This window comes from Acomys russatus, chromosome 18 (genome assembly GCF_903995435.1).
Source record: "Acomys russatus chromosome 18, mAcoRus1.1, whole genome shotgun sequence".
Lineage (NCBI taxonomy): Eukaryota > Metazoa > Chordata > Mammalia > Rodentia > Muridae > Acomys > Acomys russatus.
In genome coordinates this window covers 28,717,839-28,738,116 of record NC_067154.1, presented here as the reverse complement: position 1 = coordinate 28,738,116, position 20,278 = coordinate 28,717,839, and the positions used below count along the sequence as shown (strand labels likewise).

Sequence of the window (20,278 nt, the reverse complement as noted above, 5' to 3'; positions counted from 1 at the left end):
CTCTTTCTTTCTGCTTCCTTCCTTCCTTTCCTTCCTTCCCTTCCTTCCTTCCTTCCTTCTTCCTTCCTTCTTCCTTCCTGAGACAGGCTTTTTTTAATGTTGCTTTGGCTGCTTTGGACATCAGGCGGGCCTCAAACTCACAGGTATCCTCATGCCTCTGCCTCCCTGAGTAATGGGATTAATGGTGTGCACTAGCATGCCCTGCTCTTGTTTCATAATTCTTGTTAAATATTTCTTAGAGGGAAAGGGGAAGTTGAAACAGGGCCTCCGTCTATAACTCCACTGGTCTTTCAACATACTTTGTTGCCCAGTCTGGCCCTGAGCTTGAAGCAGGTCTGCTGCTTTTGCTTATGGAATGCTAGGATGAGAAATGTTAACTCCTGATACACTTTTTATTTTAAAACTTTTAAGTTTATTTCTTCTAGCATTTTTGGAGGTGTAAATTAAGTTTTCGTATATTCACCTATTTTTGACTTATTCAATTATACTTATAATTCTATCTTAATATTCAGATATTGTGTTCTTTTAAAAACTATTCAGCCTGCACAAAGACTTGCAGAGTTATAAGTTAGTAATTTGCTTCTCCTGTTTGTTTTCCTTCGTGGTGTTCCTGGGGGCTTTCAGGGGCCGTGGGGTGTTTGGTTTCCATATGTTATAGTAAAGGTGTGCATGTGCAGGGGTCAGCAGATACTGCTAATATGTTTCACTGGGAGCAGCAAACTTCATATTTGGAATTAGAGTTTTTAATAGTGTAGATGACTTTTAAGCATAATTTTCTTTTCATTATATGATCTAATTAATGGAGAAAGTATTAGAGGAGTAAATGTAATGCTTTAGATGAAATAAGTCTGTTTGCTTTGGAGAATTGAGCGTTCTTACATATCATCATTTAAAGTTTCCACTTTTGCAGCGTCCTCCGTGAGCTATCACATGAATTAAAAAGTACCTTTGTTTTTGAGCCATAACAAATCCTGGTCATTAGGTACTCCTAGATCAGCAGGGGGAGCTTTCATTGCAACTAATGAGCTTACCCGACTGACAATTTTCAAAAATCTACTTCATTAGGATGCTTCTTTTCTGAGAAATAATGGCTTATGGCTTTTCTGTTGTGTTTCACTGAAAATATTTTGGTTCATTATTGTATTTCTGTATACCATGGTAATATTTCTTTCTTTTATGGAATTCTAAGGTTTGAATACATTTTTTTCTTGTCTACATAATTAAAATTAATTTAGTCTGTGAAGGTTTTGTTTACTAGCTCCCAGAAATCTGTGAAATTGGAATAATTATTAATGTGTAGAAAATGACAAAACCTTTTGTTTGGCTTTGGAGAAGACAGATTGAAATGGAAGCTAAGGTGAAGCTGGAAAGACGGCGTAGTGGTGGCTAAGAGGACCCTGGTTTGCTTCCAAAACCCACATTGGTCAGTTGAACCCCCTGTAACTCCATTAATGGATCTCATGCTCTCTTTTGGCCTATAAAAGCACATACACACTGTCAAACACATACACATGATTAAAAATAATAAGATTAAAAACAAGAAAACTATGCTTAGTGTGAAGCACTATATTGGTCAGACTTTTTTGAGGGCCATTGTAGCGGTCTCATATAACTCTCCATTTCTTCCCTGTCAAAACTCTTTTATACACTGTCTTGCTGGCTTGGCATTCATTCATTCATTCAGCAAAGCTATGCTCAGTGATTACTGTGTCACTGTTCCAATATATACTTTGTCTTCTTGTAGTTTAGCTTATCTCACCTAGCTGAGATGTACTCCACCATGGTTGACTCTTCACCTTTCAGGTGCCGTCCTCCTCTTCTTTGTCATCTCTACATATGTACTGGACTTTTGTCTCTGTTTCTCCCTCACTGCAACTCATCTTGAAGTTCTCTCTCCCATCCCAAAGGCTCAAAAGCCATCATTTGTACTGCATTACAAATTTACTTTGCTGACTTTCCATCTCAGCTCCACATCTGTCTGTCACAACTTTCTCTGGTTTCTTCTGCATCTCAAATAGATAATGAGGATCATAGTAGGCTGCAATAGGAGACTACACTTTTCAAGTCTCCTCACAAATTATTTACTTAAGAAAACCTGTCCTTAGTTGCTTTCTCCTGACTTCTTTCAACCTATCTGTGATTTTCTGTAGGATTTTCAGCAACTCAATGCAGACCACCTATTGGATTCTGCCTATTGAATCCATCAAAGGTAGAAGCTGAGGGCTGCAGTGTTGTCTAGCTTTCCCTTCATTAGCGCCTTTTGGTGGATCTTTTTGGAGCTTATTGGAACCTCACGTAAGTGTGTCAGTATTTTACTTTCCCTTAAGGATAAAATCAGAGGTGTCCTTGGAATCTTTGCATCACTATTTAGGAACTACTCTGGACCAAGGCAACTGTACCTGGCTTGTTAGGAATGGAATTTGTTCCTAGAAATCTGTTCTAAGAAGTAACCGTCTGATATTGTCAAGTGAGTTCACTGAAGGCCCAATGGTAAATTTTTCTATGTCTATATTCTTATCACTTAAAAAGAATTCCTTGATGCATGATTTTTTTTATTTCTTTTCATCTTACTTAATATGCTTCTTTCTGCTTCTAAGTCTCTATCAGCATGCTTCTAACTAGTAATTCCTTTCTCTGACCCAAATAATTGTCTGCTAAATATATCTCCTTCTCTCTGACTCCTCATGCAATTTTACCATTTTATGATAAATACCTTACTAAATGCCAAATGTTTATCTTTTATTCACCTACTGTGAGCACTTAATTTCCAGGTGGTTGCCACCTGGAAACTCATCATGAAAGTTTCACATTCCTCTTCTGTTGGTGGCATACAGGATTTCTATAGACTTCCATGAACTTCCGGCCATTGCTGCCTCAAAATGACAAATTGTATCAGAATTTTATGACATTTGGTAATAATAATTAGTTCAGTGTCATTTTCTATCCTCTCAGTGCAGAGTTAAAAACATAGCTAACACTGTGCTCATTGATACAAGTAAGTTGTGGAGTATAATCATAGACTGGAACTTTGCATTTTGAATAAGATATATAGTCACCTGATACTTCATATTTTACAGTGTTAGAATATGAAATATACTTTATCCATTTCTATCTCTACAAAAATGAGTTCATGTGATGAGTTACTGTGTTAATTTATGACGTACATGTGAAGAGATGTAACCATAGAAAGTGATGGTAAGAGATGCCAGTGATTCTATGCCATTGTCAGTAAAGAGGCAGGAAACCTGCTTCAGCTTTTATGGCTCAAATCATACCTTTCATAGGTTGATATGTTGACTGTGCTTGAGTATTTCTGAGGTTGGCTGTGTTTAGAGTTGTGATTTTTCAGATTAAAATGAGAACATTGTGTTATGCATTAATGTACTTTGATGTAACCCAGCCTCTGTCCCCATAGGAAGAGGGAAAATTAGGGTGTCAGCCTCCTGGCAAAGAAATGCACAGAGGATAGAGTATATGATGGCATACTAAGAAGACGGCCTCTGCAGGCTGAGAGGCCTTAGAGAAAGCAAGCGGCCACCGTCAGAATGTATTCTCTAGAACAGAGTGAGAGAGTAACTTAGTATTAAGCCAACTAGTATTTTGTTATGACAGCTACTCTCTACCCAGTGAAGATTATTTTTCCTTCTTTGTTTGGATTTCTTTACTCATAGAGTGGGATAGCATATACTGACCTTTTAAAAAATCTTATCAGATTAGATCTGAAATCAGTCACAAATGCAATATTCAAAGCACTAGTAAACAATTTATAACTGTGGAAGGTCCCTCTACATACTATCAATTACCACACTTGTAAATAATTACAGATGTTCTTAGATTCTTCTGAGTAGCCTTAAATGGATACACAAAAGCATGAAAGCGTTCTAAATACATGTGTTGATGTTCAAGGTTAGGGTATGCCACGTCATCTCTTTGGTTTCATTTTATGATGTGTTCTTTCATGCTGGCATATACCAAGTTTGTTTTACTATTTTTCTTTACCTTGCTATATTTAGCTGTATATTGCTTTCCCACCAATCCCTGCTTTGCTCATTTAATATTTGTGATTTTAATTAAAGCAATAATTGATGAAAGTTGGGGAAACCTCTGAATTATCGGATAAAAGTACCAAAATTGAAACAGATCATTTTATGTTTTTCAGTCTTCCATGGAAACCATAATATTATTGGTTTCCAAGATGTCACCTGTTTCTATAGATAGAAAAATGAATAAAAGCCATGTCCATAAAGTAGCCTAAGATTCTATATTGCAATGTTCAATTTCATTTTATAGATATCTAATGAATATCTATATTAATAAAGCTAGATATAAAAAAGTAAATTTGTTTTTAAAATATAGTTTACTTATAGTGTTGTTTATACTAGCTAAAGATAATGGGTTATATGAAATTTTACAACAAATGTTTTTTAATATATAAAAGTAGCATAATTTGATCATTTCCAAGGTAGTCACTGGATTTCTGATCACTGTCTACTTTGCATTGCATGCATTGTGTAATGATAAGTGGTCATATATGCAATTCCTGCCGATTGATTCCAAGGAGAATCTATATAACTTTGGCTTCAAATCCTCCAACTGGAAACTTGGACATGAGGTTGTTAGTATATTCATTTTATAGTGCAAATATAAACTGCTAGCAGAGCAGCTAGATGGAACAGGAGCCGTACGGCCACGATCACTGAAAGGATTGAAGATACTGCAGTGTGACATTGAGGAACACTGGCCATGCAGCAACTACATGCAGCTAAAGATTGCTTTTTGAGATACTGAGCTAGGAACATTTCCCGAATGCGCTCCTGCTTGGGTTGATAGATGATGATGAAAAAGAAAACTACATCATGAAGACCTCTATATCCTTTTGGAGGTTAACAGACTGAAAGTGGCATCAACACAGCATTAATCTTCTCCAGAGACTAACAGTTTACAATGTGTGCAGATTTTTGGCCAGGAAGATTTGAAGTAGCTTCATGAGGAGTTCTGTCAGTGTCACCTATGAGCCACAGCTGAGATTAGATAACGGAACAGTGCCGCTAGTGGCAGCCAAGGTCTTGGAGCTCTCTTCAAGCTGCTGGCGGGGAGGCACTATTTACTGCTCCTCAGTTTGCTTCATGGAGTGGGAAATTACCAACAAGGAAGATGCAAGATGTCAATATAGGGAAATCAGAGGAATAGCCTACCATAGTGAATCTGCATTTTACAAAGAAACCTCTTCTGCAGCTGGAGCAAACGTTATGGCAGTAGCCTGTGTCTCTTGGGTGACAAGGGCATGTGTAAGTCCTGGAGTTTTGGAGAAGAGGCCTAGAGTTAAGTTGCGGACAATAGTAGAACCTGTTCCTCAGAAGCCTGTCTGTGTTCAGAGAATTTGCAAATCTTGAGTTAAAAGTTTTATTAATTTCCTTGAGCCACCATAACTGATCACCATAGCTGGATGACTGTAAATAAAAGTTTATTCTCCCCCATATCCACGACTGATAAATTCCAAGTTAAAGGTAGCTGCAACAGTACATCATTCGGAAAAGGATGAAGGGGAAAACAAATTGTCCCACTTTTTTTGTGTGTGTGTGTGCCTGCCAGCAGTGTTAGTGCTCTCTGGCTTGTAGACACATCAGGGCACACACTGTGCTTATTCCTGTTCCTGCCTTCTTTTGTGTCTTAGTAACTTATCCTCCACTTGGGGTCACCAGTCATTAGATAGCTTGTTACCGAATTATTACATGTTGAGATAGACAGTTCCATCTACAAATGCCCTGTTTCCACAGAGGTCATATTCTGCGATTCTGGGATGATGCACAACTTTGTGGGTACCATTCAACCAGCTCCATTTGTTGTTATGGCCACTCTGATAACCTCGTGGAGGAATGTCATCACCTCTGAGTGTTCAGAAACACCAAGAGAAATCACCCTACTAGGTATATCTGGAGTTCACTGGTCTTAATACGGAACTGGCTTCATTTTTAAGGATCACTGTTTATAGGCTTAAAATTTCCTTTTCCTTTGTCATCATATCCAAATACAACATGAGTTAAAATTCACATATTCCTTAGAATTTAAGCAATTTGTTACTTACAGATACAGTAGCTAATAATTTTAGATGGCAAAACAAAAATGTCATCAATTTAGGTAGTAGAGACATTGTAATATGGGAGAAGCTGCACTTTCAAATCATTACCAAAGATGCCTGGTAGCTGGGGTTCAAACGCCAGTCTGCTAGAGGTATACACTTTTAGAGGATTAGGGTTGCTTTGTCAAAATAACCCGGAATATCCAACTAAAAGGATGGGATTATTATGGCCAACCCAATTTAGAATTGGCAGCTTGAACAATTCCCATTTCTGGTGTTTCATTTGTCGGTCTGCGTGCTCCCTTCATTTGGGCTGAAGGGGAGACAGACTTTTGGTTGTTTCAGTGTATTGCTGAAGAAGGTGATCACTTCATGACATTCAGGTAGCCAGGAAGGAGGAAGAGACTGAGGACACGATGCACCATTTAAAGATAGCCCATCAGTAACATGTTCCCCTCAAGTGGGCTCTACTTTTTAATAGTCCACTGATCTATGAACTCACCAGTGGTTTACTCTGTCAGGATTAGTGTTCTCACGATAGCTTTCCATAGCACCACCAGCCAGGGACCAGTGCTTCAACACTTGAGCCTTTGGTTGTCATTTTGTTTTCTATCCAAAACTGACTTAATTCTGGTAGCTTTTACTTTTTGAACCTTATAAAATGAAGACAGCAATATATAACTGCTTATAAGTCTAGTACCAAACCTAATAAACACTATTTAATGTTCTTAGTCCATCACATTTGTTGCTTTTATCTTTCAATGAAAGCATGTAGTTCACACACATCTGGCTCTGCGGGCATTAATATGCTTGCAAACACAGTCTGTGTGGATAATGTATTATTATAGAGTTTTAATTTGTATAGACATCTCTATTTTAAGAATTTACCACGGGGTTGCCTGAAACTATAACCAAATATTTTGTGGATTTGTATTTTTGTGTTGTGCGTGCTATATGTGTGTGCTATGTTTGATGTGTGTGTGTGTTATGTGTGTGTGTGGTGTTTATGTGGATGTATGTATGTGTGGTAAATGTGGATTGTGTGGGTGGGTGGGTAGGTGTGGGTGTTTTGTGGGTGTGTATGAACTTTTATACAATTGAAAGCAATCTTCTTACAGCATTTATGTTAGTCCTAAGTGTACAGATAAGCACATAAGGAATTGGGTATACAAGCATTCCTGTATGGAATTTGGAAGGTAGATTCCAATTTCACTCAGCTTTAGCTTGAAATGTTTTCCTTAAATTTACATTTTGAAATTTGACCCCATATTTATTTTTGAAAAAAAAAAATAACGTTTACACAAGAAATAACCTTTAAATATAGCTGGGCCCCAGCAACTCCTCAACCACGGAGAAGTTTAAGAGTTATTTTTAAGTTATATTCAAAACAAATTTTTCAACCTAAAATTATTAAGGTATGACATGAACTATGAGTTAATGTATGATAACAGCTACTTACTATAGAAATATCAGAAATTAAGTTGACTCACATTCATATGTGAGACTAAAGAATACATGAATAACCTGGCACATGTATAAGAGTAATATATGTGTAACCTTCCTCTCTCTGCTCAGAAGGGCTCATCCTTAATATAGATTTAAATTGATCAGTCACTAGTGAGACATATTTATTCTATGAATGTGTCTATAAATATCAGTGTAATAGCAGGTTCTTAGCAAATAGCTTCCACAGTACTGGACACTTAATGAAGAAAAGAATTGTGGCCTAGCAATTGTTTTTCGATGTTTTGATCCTATGAAGAATGAGCTCTCACAGTAGACACTGTGTATAAGCCATGGTACATAATTGTCTTAGTGATGACAATGCTTTCCTGGGAGCCTCTGAAAAAAAGGAACCAAGAATGAATAAACCATTCTTTCAGAACAGCTTTTGCCACAGGCCCGTGTGGGGTACTGGAGATCTATGAGTGCAAAGGTCTTTGCTGTATGGAAATGTCTAGGTTCAGTGTGAGTATAGACCGTAAAGCATGGAGAAAAGATTGCATATCTTCATCACTTGGCTAGCTCTCAGGGAACAAGGCACTGATCTTGGAGTATAGCAGAATGTCATCGGGAGCCATTTTATTCCTACCTTTCTTCTTCTTTTCTTTATCCTATTTTTGCCTGCCTGCCTGCCTACCTACCTACCTAAGAAGAGTAGTATTCAGTTTTACTCTGTGTCCCTGGGCTGTCTTGTCTGAGGTTTTTGGTTGCGCAAGCAGTATTGGCTATGGGTTCCATCTCATGGAGTGGACCTTATGTGTCAACCAAATCATATGTTGGTTGATTACTCCCACGAGCTTTGTGCCACTATTGCACTATCATATTCTGCACGCAGGACACTATTTCATATCAAAGGGTTTTGGCTGAGTTAGTGCTTATGCATCTCCGTGTAGAGTACTTTCCTATACCAAAGACACTCTCACATAGAGGTGAAGACACTTGTGGGCACCAGGTTGACATCTCCATGTTCAATGAGTTGTATGGGTGTTGGCTTCAGTGATTGGGGCATTACCGTCCATTTGTGGTAAGTAACCTATAGACTTAGCGAAAGTCTAGATTGTCTGTAGGTTCCCATAGGGATACCCTTAACCAACAATTCAATTAGATGGAATGCAGTCTAGGTACTGGAATCTTCATTTAGTTATGGGAGATTATCAGTTGGGACTCTCTAACCTAGTTGCATTTTACATTTACATCCTTCATCTTTGTATATATTTTAGGAAGTTTCTACTGCATTAGGTTTCCACATTACCCCTCAAATGGCACTTAATTTTCGCTCTCTCATTCCCTTTTCCTTCCCCTTGCTCCAGGTAATCCTTCTCTCCAGCTTCCCCATCCATCCATAGCTACTCCCCTTTCCTAAGAAGACCTTTTTGCTCCCCTCCCCCGAGTTCCTTACTCAAAACACTGTGGCTCTATCAATTGTACCTTGATTATCATTGGCTTGTTAGCTAATGTCTGCAATAAGTGATAACATGTCATATTTCTCTTTCTGGCTCTGAGTTATGGTGGGTCTCCCCTTCGATGGGGTGCTGTTGCCCCAGAGGACAGAAGGAGCAGAGGTAGGGCTCAAGGCTTGGAAGGCTGCGAACAGGACAGAATAGCCTCCAGGAACCACTTATGCCAGATAGGTCAACTTTATTCATGGTGATCAGAGACTTTATAGTCCTAGGTAGTGGTAGGGCGGGGGGCCTGGGGGCTCCCAGGATAGGTGTACATGATTGGTTGGAGCTAGAAATTCCAAGGATGTTTGATTTGCATTTGGCAGCAAACTCCTCTCATAGGACAGGGAACACACTACCTAATTATCTACGGGCACAGGGAGGAGAGAGCTAGCAGATAACTGTGCCAAGGCCATATATTAGATGTGTTTATAGGCATTTATGCTTAGACACTCTCCACATGAGGTCACATCGAGAGTAGGTGGCCCTGATGGGGAGAGGGAGTCCTCCATCCAGCTCCAAGCTCAGATAGGCTATCTGGACTGGGAGGAATGCAACCTCAAAGAGCAGTTACCTCAGGGTGATTTTTTTTTTTTTTCCATTTATTTACCTGCGGATTCCATGTTTAAAAATTTTAACCGCTAATACTCCACTGTGTAAATGTACCATGCTTTCTTTATCTATTCTTCTATTGAGGGGCATCTAGTTTGTTTTGCATTTCTGGCTATTAATAATAGAGCAGCAATGAGCATGGTTGAACATGTGTCTTTGTGGTAGGATAAAGCCCAAGAGTCGTATAGCTGGTTCTTGAGGTAAATTGATTCCTCTCTTACTGAGCAAAGTCCATACTCATTTTGATAATGGCTGCACAATTTTGTACTCCCATCAATATGGATTAGTGGGGAGGATGTTTGGAGGGGAAGATGTGTGTGATCCACTTGAGGTAGGGGCATATTGGAAGATGAAGTAGCAGCAGGGGCTTTGCTAAGGTGATGGGGGTGAGACTAGGAAATTGGATTTGGAAAAGAGGAAGGAAGGCAAGGTCAGAATCCACAATTAGCCTACCCACTAACCTGGGCCAAGTGGCCTACAAGTTCTCAGTGAGCACCTGTTGGAGCTAGGGTCTGGGATAAAGCTATGAGTCGGAGATGATGGTTCTGTTTGATACACTGGAGATGTGGCCAGGCAGGGAGGGAAGGAGCAGGAGGAGGTTTGCTGCAGAGCTGGGGATTGGGTCTGCAGGAGAGGAGTAGGTGGAAGATCTGTAGTTAGCTCCCCTGCTTCCCTGACTGGGAGACTTATGTCTAATCTTTAGCCCATGGCACATTGAAAAGCAATACAATCACTCTCCTGTATATGCACACAAAACTCTTATATAGCTTGAGGCACTGTTTTGACTATTGACACAATCATCCCTTCTATGAACTGAATTTAATCTTTACCTTGTTCATCAATATCTCTGCTAATACAAAAGATTTCTCAAGTTCTTACATTTGAACATGATTTCCGGCTAGTTGCTCTTGTTCCACAATTTTCACTCACAAAATCTTTCCTCCCTTTATGACCCACATCATTCTTGCCGAGAAAGCTGATTTGTTCTTCACATGTAAGTCAAATGCTAAAGCAGAAACACACACTCCCTGTTTCCCTGATGTGGCTTTTTAAATCTCCCCATTTGTTTTTCACTTTTCACTCTCCATGTCCCTCAGCAGATATAGGCCTTCTCTCTGGCAGCATGACTCAAACACAAAAACAAACAAAAACCACAGATCCACCCTTTGCACATGTGATAGAGCATAGACCATTATTAATTTTAATATTCATCTTACCATTTTCTCCATACTATTCTAATAGTTGTGTTTTGATGTAGATCCCACTGATATTCAGGATTAAAATACAACTAAGATTTATTTATGTCTATCTTACCCATCTGACTTTATTATTTTTAATTTGACATCCATACAATGTTATGCATCTGTTATTGCATTTACCAGGAAAATGAGAATTTGTTGATAATCTGAAACTTGTTTCTCACATAAAAATGTTTCTGTTTATGGAGGAAAGTTAATTTAGTGCAATGTAATAAATGGTAATAAGAACTTATTTTTTTGTGTTGTATCATGGTGTATATGAATGAACGTAGCATGATTTAGTAAGTTTGTTAGTAAATGACTATCAAGGCTCAGGAATATTCATAATGAATCTTTTTTCATTGCAAAGATTACTTAAGTATATGTAATATCTAAGCTTTTTAGCTTAAAATTTTCTCATAACACTAAGTTATAATATTTTGAAAAACTTTCGCTCAAAATTGCTTTAAATTTGAATGTTTAAAGTTGTGACTTAAGTTTTATTGTAAATCATCTTCATTACCACTAGTATGACAGCACACTTGATGAACTTCAGGATGATAGATGTTAATGGCCTAGAAATTAAATCTCTTGATTTTAAATTTTATTTTCAATACTTTTATCAAGAAATGTTAAAGTTAAATTCAAAATTTATTTCTTCAACAAACATTTTAGTACCTTCCAGTACACTATATCACTGAAGAGTCAGACAGATGTAAATATGGTGTGCTCTTTGTTGTTGTCATCATCGTTTTGGATAAAAGAATAAAAATCATCAGAAGAACTGTTAACACATCCAGTCACATAGATGAGGCTCAGTTGTGATTTGAGAGACCCTATCTGATTGAATCGTCACTAAACTAGACAAGTCAGGGTGCCTTACAGTATTTTAGCCAACTTTGCTAGCAGCTCTGTTTTTATTATGTTTATTCTAAGTAGCGATAAAAGGTTCATTTCTTAGTCAAGAAATGTGACAAAGCTGAAAGGCAAATGATGATAGGGAAGCGCTTCTAGGCACCCGAGGGTTATAGCAGACTCAGGAGTGACAGCTGTCTGTACTTCACACTAGCATTCCCCTGTTGGAGCTAAGAACCAAGGCTTTGCTAACCAAGATCTCTACCACTGAGCTAACCTCCTCCCTCCACGCCCCCTCAAACGAGCATCTGAAACAGGAGTCATCTTGTGAGATTGAGGCCTCGTCTTGCAGAGAGTGTGCTGTCCACTCTCGAGGTCATGCACAGGTACACCAGTAAGAGCAGCTGACAACTCTCTTCTCTATTTGAAATTACTCTGGAAAAACAGTCATTGACTTTAAGGATAAAATTGTGTTTGAAGGTGAAGGAAACTGTTTATCAAAATGTAGTAACTGCTCAAAACGAAACCACCAGAGCCTTAAAACTCTTTAGTCTTACTCATTGGATGGCTCCAACCATTCGATTGTATTTTATCAGCCTGGAATTTACACACTGCTCTTTCTTTTCCAAATGTGTTTTGCTCCTTACTTAAAAGTTAGCAGTGAGAGGTTGGTCGATTACGTTTAAATTCACTTAACTACAGTGAACAAGGAATGTAATCAGAGTGCAGATGAAGCAGAAGAAATGGTTTGTAGGATTTCTGTCTGTAGAGTAGCCACAAGCACCATTTTAAAGGTAGTGTTCTTATCCTTGCTGATGACCTTAGATATGCTCCTAAGCACCACTCACGTATATCTCTGCACCACAGGGACTTTAGGCTGCTTTCCGCAATGTAAAATTTCCTGTTGATCTGTAGTTGTAGTGATGAACAACATGGCTTTCTTATTTTTTCTTAAATGTTGGCATCACTTATTTCAGCCTTGAGATTTTGTCATTTTTTACTCATTTCTACAAGTAAGAAAAACATAATCTCCCACTCCACAAAAAGGCTTTGCTCTGTGTGAGAAGTTTTAATATTTTCTTAAAATCTTTTGTTTTGTTTTTTGAGAAAGGGTTTCTCTGTATAGCCATGGCGCTCCTGGACTTGCTTTGCAGACCAGGCTGGCCTTGAAATCTAGGAGATGCACCTACCTCTGTCTCCCCAAGTCCTGGTATTAAAGGTGTACACCACCATGTGTGTCTCTTAATCTCTTATGAAATGGCAATGAGATAAAAATACGAAATGTTTTCACTGATGTTCAAATTGAACCTGAGAGATGTTGCTTGCCAGTCCCCGTTGCACTGCACAGGATAATTATAGAAACCCTCTGTGGGGACTCATGTTCCACTGTACTAAGTAGGTGAGTGAAGGCCGAGCTATTTTAACATCCCCTCCCCCACTGCCTTCTAAGAGCATTTTAATAAAAACTGAAGCAAAGAGTCTAAGGGACATGTTCTGGGAAGGTGGCATGCACACAGAGCGGGCAGCTCTGCTAGTCCTGCTGTCCTCTGTGGTAGGCGTCTCCTTACTTGAGCTGTTCCTGTGTGTGTGTCTGTTTTAGTGACAATGCCACTGTAAGGACTGTGCTTTCCCAAGTTGGTGAGCCATCCTAATGAACTTTGGAATTTCAGAGAAAGCCTTGTACAGATCCTAAACACTCCCACCAGTTCAGGAGTGTGGATGACTGACTGCCTGGACTTGAATTTGGCACCTGAAATGTGAAGGTTGCCTTGTGAGATCAAATCTGTGTCCTGAATATGCCACTAATTTTCCGTAATGAGTGTTAGCCTAATGTTGAATGGTGGGAAATCCAGTTGTAAAGAGTTAGGAGACACAGTTGGTGTGGAAAACTCTGTGTAGTACAAGAAAACAGCCACAGTAGCTCTAGCAACAACCCACCACTAACAACTGCAGCTATGTTGCTTTCCCAGTGTCCTTCAGACTCATAGTTTTGATTTCCATGTTAGGATCCTTTTTGTTTATCCTTTCTTCAGAATTTTCACAAGTGATTCAGGAACTTTTGTACTTACTGAACCTTTGGAACCCCTTATTAAAAAAGGCTCAAAACCCATAAGCACATATTTTATTAAGTAAATATGTACTCAGCCAAGCTTCAAGTTGTATATCTGTTTTGTGCTATAGAATAGGCATATTTCCCAACATCTTCCTGGTATTTTTAGATTCATCAGGGTCCTCAGACTCTTATTTGTTGTCCTAGATGTTTTTTTCCTTATATTATTATAAGTTTTTATTCAGGAGTAGGATATTACTTTAAGTGTTCTTCATAAAAAGTAACTGCACTTTTAAGTTTTTTTTTTTTTAATGCTTTTATTGCACACTAAGCCTCAGTTTCCTCATGTTGTAAACTGGGAAAACTGGACTGTTCTTAGAAAAAGTAACATTGCATTTTTGATAACATTGCACTTTGTTGTTGTTTATGCTTTTCCTCATTTTGTAAGTTGTACGGTGATGTTCTTGTATTAGTGGAGATAAGACAGATCAGGTATACATCCGTACTCAGCAAAGGCTACTCTCATCATAGGTACTGTTTATATTGTAGCTACAACTGCATGGATTACTATTTGATTGCAGTAGTAGGAAACTTTTCAAAATATAATCTGTAGCACAAAGGTGGCACAGGACTTTAAACTTTCCTGACCACCTAATTAACTAATAAAAATATTTGGTTTTTCTATCTTTACATAATAGCATTTTTAAAGAATAAAAGCTATTGAGCCACCAGTGAAATTTCTTGAGAAATTACAAAGCAGATGCTAATGACACATTAGAAGAAACAAATAGACCAGGAGAGTAAAAGGTATCTTTCTATAATTCAGAGAGACAACATAGAAAGTAGCAGAATAAGCATTTGGAAGTAAAAGAAGTAAGTGGGGCATTGTAGGTGTGATCAAATAGAAGCCGTGGTTGTGGATTCATCTATGTGCAGAATAAGATGATACATTATCATTAAGAGCAGGGTACAGCACCATGCAGAGAATTAACTAGAATCAACCTTAACTGCTGTCATCGTGGAAGCACTCCATGCAAACCATTGTCTGTGTTACTGTCTCCTTTATTTTTAAATTGATAGGTAGCCCTGAACCCCAGTCTCCCGTAAATATGTGCTATGTCTCTGGGCTATGTTCTTAGACCTATCTCATTTTGAAAAGCCTGCACAGGATATACACCAGAAACTTAAAAGAGAAAAAGAAGAAAATAAATTGTTTGGGAAAGTGGACATGAATGTAAATTGAGAATGGCTTCTCCATGGTGTGAGCCAAAGGCTATAGTATCATTCTGAGACAACTGTTACCTGTAACTCAGTAATTGCTGTATCTAACAATTAGGTTGTTAATTAAAATAAAAGTATATGTTAAAGTTTTGTTAAAAGCTGTTGATGGGCTGGGCATGGTGACTCAAGCCTTTAATCCCAGCACTCCACAGGCAGTGACAGGCAGATCTCTGTGAGTTTGAGGCCAGCCTGGTCTACAAAACAAATCCAGGACAGCCAAGGACTACAAGAAGACTACAAAAAGTTGTTGTTTTGTTGGATTGTTTTGTATTCAGCTATATAAAAACACAATCACCACTTTATGTTCTTACATCATTTTTCATTCTTTTTTTCATTGTTGCTTACTTTACACCAAAAAATAAAGCATACTTGTTGGTTTCTGTTGTTGTTTGTGTGTGTGTGTGTGTGTTTTTCTTAAACCATTTTTCTGAGCATTTAGGTTGTTCATATTTATAGGTCCAAGTTGTACTCATTCCTCAGAATTAACTCAAAGTTAGTAAATGAAATGGTACTTAGACGTATTATATTGCTTTAAAGTCATATTTTATATAATTTACATTAATAAGATTTTTTAATGAAAATTTATCTGAACCCTAGGAAAATTAATATTCAAAAAATTATTTTGAGGCCTCTGTCTCTACTTTATGAAACAACACTCTCTTACCATAGGCCTGTAAAAGTGACCAACTATGGAAATTTGAGCTTTAATTCTTAAACTTTACTGCTGGCTGCAAGGCCAATTCATTCAGCCAAGTCCTCAGTTCTGTTGGTGTCTATGGGTTGTTCATATATACTATGAGAGCAGATTTAATTCAGAGATGGAGCCTGTGTGATTAGATAATTAATAAACATAGGTAGTGCTCAGGTATTGGTTAAGAATGTCTGACATCTCAAATGTCCTCTCCAACCTTTTCTTTAGTTTGACTAATAGAGAAGCTTTTTCCACATCTCACCTATTTGCCAGTTGTCTCAAGAGATATCTTAGAAAATGTAACAATTGTATCTGAGTGCAGTATTTCAAATAATGAATTTTCTTTGGTCTTATATGACTAGATTGTTCTGTTGTATTTGTAGTGGTTAAGATGTCTACTTTTAAACACTTAAGTGTGGTTGGCTTATGTAGGAACTTCCTGTGTTTCTCCCTACTTTATAAGGATTCAGTTGTTTAATTACCTTTTTCTGGATTTAAAATCCAAAAAGTTAAAAATTAGAGTTGATGAAATTTTATGTTTTAGAATGAATTTTCTTACCATGAGTTTTTTAAAAACGTGTTTTGTTGCTAGATTGTTTTACCTTTTATATATTATAATTTTGTCCTTTCAAGGCATTTACTATGCTCTCTCCTAGTCTCTGTAGAAATGCTGGAAAGGAACTTGAAGCAGATGGGAAGGCAGCTCCAACAGCTTGAGAAAAATTTGGAAACCTTTCCCCCTCCTGAGGACTTGCATGACAAGTTTGTGATAAAGATGTCCATATCCTTTGATATCTAAATAAGTCAGTAGTCAACTGGATTGACAATGTCTTTAATCTTGTAAGTGTGCTTGTATAACTGAAATACATTACACAGTGCCAAATTATTCAAGACTTAACTTTTATCTTTCAGGTAAATTAACCAAGGTGTATTTATCATAAATAAAACACCAAGGACTTCTACTTCTATTTTCTTTTAGTCTTCATGAGTAATAGAATGTTTTTCCCATCTTGTTCCTTCTGTTTGCCTTTTCTGTGTGATAAAGAATATTAAAATTTAGTTTGAGTGATTTTGAATCTAATGCCATGAAATGTGATTTAGCTACATGTGAACTCTTTCAGGAATCAGCTATAGACTATAAATATAAAGCATGACTGACCATCTCAAGGGCTGATAAACATTAGAAATTAACTGATTCCACTTAATATAGAAAGACTCCCTCATGCCAATCTAAAAAAGGAACTTGTCTCAATCACTGATTGTGTATTTCAAAGTGAGATTAAAAACAATATGTGAATTAATAGCATGAAGCTTGTGTCTCATTTGATTTACAGTTTGCTTTGTATTGACTTATCTTTGTTATCAGTAACTTTGTAGCTTAGTCTCTAATTAGTAACTGAAATAATGAACTTCTTTATTTCTTGAAGCTTGTGTTAAGTTGCTGTGCAGACCAATATATGAAATCCTCAATGGATATCTTTTCCATCGTAATGAAATATTGTTACAATGCATTTTAAAATCCCGTATGAATGTGCTTTCTATAGGAAAGGACAGCCCAGTTCTAATAGTAGGACTCATAAATAGATTTCCCTAATGTTTTAAACTGATGTACTCGAAAAGAAATGACTTCCTGTTTCCACTTCTCCCTTGAGGTATAGTGAATCAGAAAATTATTATTTGGTTTGTCATAGACTTTATTGTATGTGCTTTCAACTTAATTGTGAATTAGTTCAATTTTATCTTCATTCTCTATGAGAGGAAATATAAAAATGCACTCAGTAGCAATCAGTTAAGGATAATGTGTTTGTTTCCTCTTGACTCTTATCTCCTACCCAGATGCTTTTTAAAGAGGTTTCTTTATAAACTTGGTAAGGATTTCTTTTTTTTTTTTTAAACTAAGATTAAGTAAATATGAATCAGAAGTATAGATTTGTGCCACTGTTTGAACTGACAAGTTATGTATTTTAAGGTAAGTATATTGTAGTTATATTTTTGTAATTGTACTTGGATTTGTTTCTTGGTCATTTTTATCATGTTAACACATTCACATGTGACTATTGGTTTTTTATTTTGTGTTTTTTGTTTTTTAATCCATAAGTATTGTTAACTGAATTCATTGAGTTTTTTTTTTTTCCTATAGACTTAAAAAGCATCTAAGAAAAAATTTTGATTCCATGTAGCTTTTGGTCATACACTGTGAGTAGCTAATTAGGCAGCTTGGGTTTCTCAAACTAGCATGAGTTCCTGAGCTTGGTGTAAAATCCTGCCCAGCAGCTGGTCTCAGGACATACCCCTGCCTATATTCATATGACAAAGCACTGACTGAATGATGTTGGCTTCCTGAAAGGTGTGCCGCTCATAAAATGCAGCCAGCAGGAAATCAGAACCAGGAAGGACGATTCTTTGCTGGAAACAGTTTTTCATTCTGAGTAAAATTATACTCCATGGACAGGAGAGCTACTATATCCTGTCGCTAAATATCACAACCTAGAAGCCTCTAATGAACTGATTAGCATTCATGTGTCTCTTGGAAGTCAGATATATGAACAGTTGGTGCACTTTGCTATTGACAAAGCTTATAATCATAAATATTCTTTGCCAAGATTAGACTGCACTCGTTTGCTTTTCATCTTAGTTAGACATACTAGTTTTGAAGTAATTAAATCCATTCATTGCAAGACTTTGTTTACTTTAATTAGGACTGACAAGTCAGATTTTGAATATTAAATGCATTTATACAGATCTTATTAAAATGGCAAATTGTGAGCTTCCTGGATCATAGAAAGTAAAAGAGTTTAAAAGCAAAAATGAACGATGAATAAAAACAACTTACTAACTAAAGTTTGTTACTAGCACTCAAACTTTGTTTTTTGATTAAATACCTATAAGTTGACACCTATATCAAGTATTTAGTTCTTCAACCAATTCTGTGGGAATATTATGTATCATTTAATTTGTTTAAAAATGCCTCTTTACAAGTAAATGTTTTTGGAATTTTGTTTGTTTTTCAAGACAGGGTTTCTCTGTGTAGCCATGGCCATCTTAGGCTTGCTTTGTAGACAAGACTGGCCTCGAACTCACAGAGATCCACCTGCCTCTGCCTCCTGGAGTACTGGGATTACAGATGTGTGCCACCACACTTGGCTACAGGTAAATATTTACCTTGAATAATCAATGATTCAATAAAATATTAAATAATCTATTAACTATAGTATTTAAAGAAACAGATTGTCTTATTTAGGTATTTTCTTACTATGATGAAATAGTATGACCAAAAAGCCAGTTGGCGGGGAAAAGGGTTTATTCAACTTAACACTTCATAGCCACTCTCTGTCCTTGAAGGAAGTCAGGGTAGGAACTCAAACAGGGCAGGATCCTGGAGGAAGGAGCTGATGCAGAAGCCATAGAGGGTGTTGTTTACAAACTTGTTCCACCTGGTTTGCCCAACTTGCTTTCTTATAGAATCCTGGACCACCAGCCCAGGGGTAGAACCAACTACCATGGGCTGGGGCCTTCCCCATCAATCACTAATTAGGAAAATGCCTTACAGCCAGACCTTTTTTCCTTAAAAAAAAAAAAAATGGTTTTTTTTTCTAATTTGAAATGGTTTTATGTTCTAGGATCTCTAATGGGGACTCCAAGCACATAAATTGACCTGCGCAGATATTATATACCGTGATCTACAGGAGGGAAAGAGAGTCAGTGAACTAGAGTCGTTTACATCTAGTGTGTAAGAGGAACTGCAATTTAATCCACACCGCCATTTTCTAATTCATCTTATTGACTTTGATTCTCATCTTATGGAGGCATCTTTTCAGTTGAGGTTCCTCCCTTTAAGATAACTCTAGTGTGGATGTGGAGTTGACTTAAGCCTAGGCAGCACGTAGATACAGCTTTCTTATGAGATTTCCCCAATGCCACTCATTCCTACAGTGTTCTTAGTCTTAGAGCACATTCAGGCCCTACGCCTGAATCTTTCCACAAAGATGTTTGTTGTACATCATTTAAAGGAATGCACAGCTATTTCAGATGTCATCACTCTTTTCACAGTATTATTTTTCAGTTTCTAAGCCTGACCTGAACTATAATTAATTGAATAGCTCCACAGTAAACATTTATCTAAAAGATATAAAGCACCAATTTGAGGTTTGCTCACCAGCAGGTGTATGGAAGGGGTGTGAGGTGTACATTCTTATCACTGAGAAACATGAGAAAATGCCAGTCACACCATCCTTTCAGCCTTAAGTTCTGCATCCTTTCTTCTTTTCAGAAAACTAGACAATAGACCATAGAGAATGCCCCTCTTCTCTCTACCTCCTCTTCCTAGTCTCTTAAGAAAAATTAATTCACTAGACATCTGTCTATATTTGTATTTAGCAAAAATTATGTGACAAATTTCTTGATACCTTCCTATGTGGTATTTTTTAGTGTCATCATCAAAATCCAACTTTCTTTCCCCACCCCCCTTTTATATTTTTGGTGTAGTTGTACAAGATAGCAATGCATGTTTCTGAAATTACAGAGTAG

The 20,278-nt window shown here is 37.3% G+C and overlaps 1 protein-coding gene across 1 annotated transcript in view; it reads left to right on the top strand.

Annotated features, from left to right (window-relative positions):
* Diaph3 (diaphanous related formin 3) overlaps positions 1–20,278 on the top strand; it is a 453,079-nt gene that overhangs the window by 265,690 nt on the left and 167,111 nt on the right. The window contains exon 23 of the mRNA XM_051160890.1: positions 16,408–16,532. Within this exon, the coding sequence (XP_051016847.1) occupies positions 16,408–16,532 (125 nt within the window). The remainder of the gene's footprint in view (positions 1–16,407; positions 16,533–20,278) is intronic.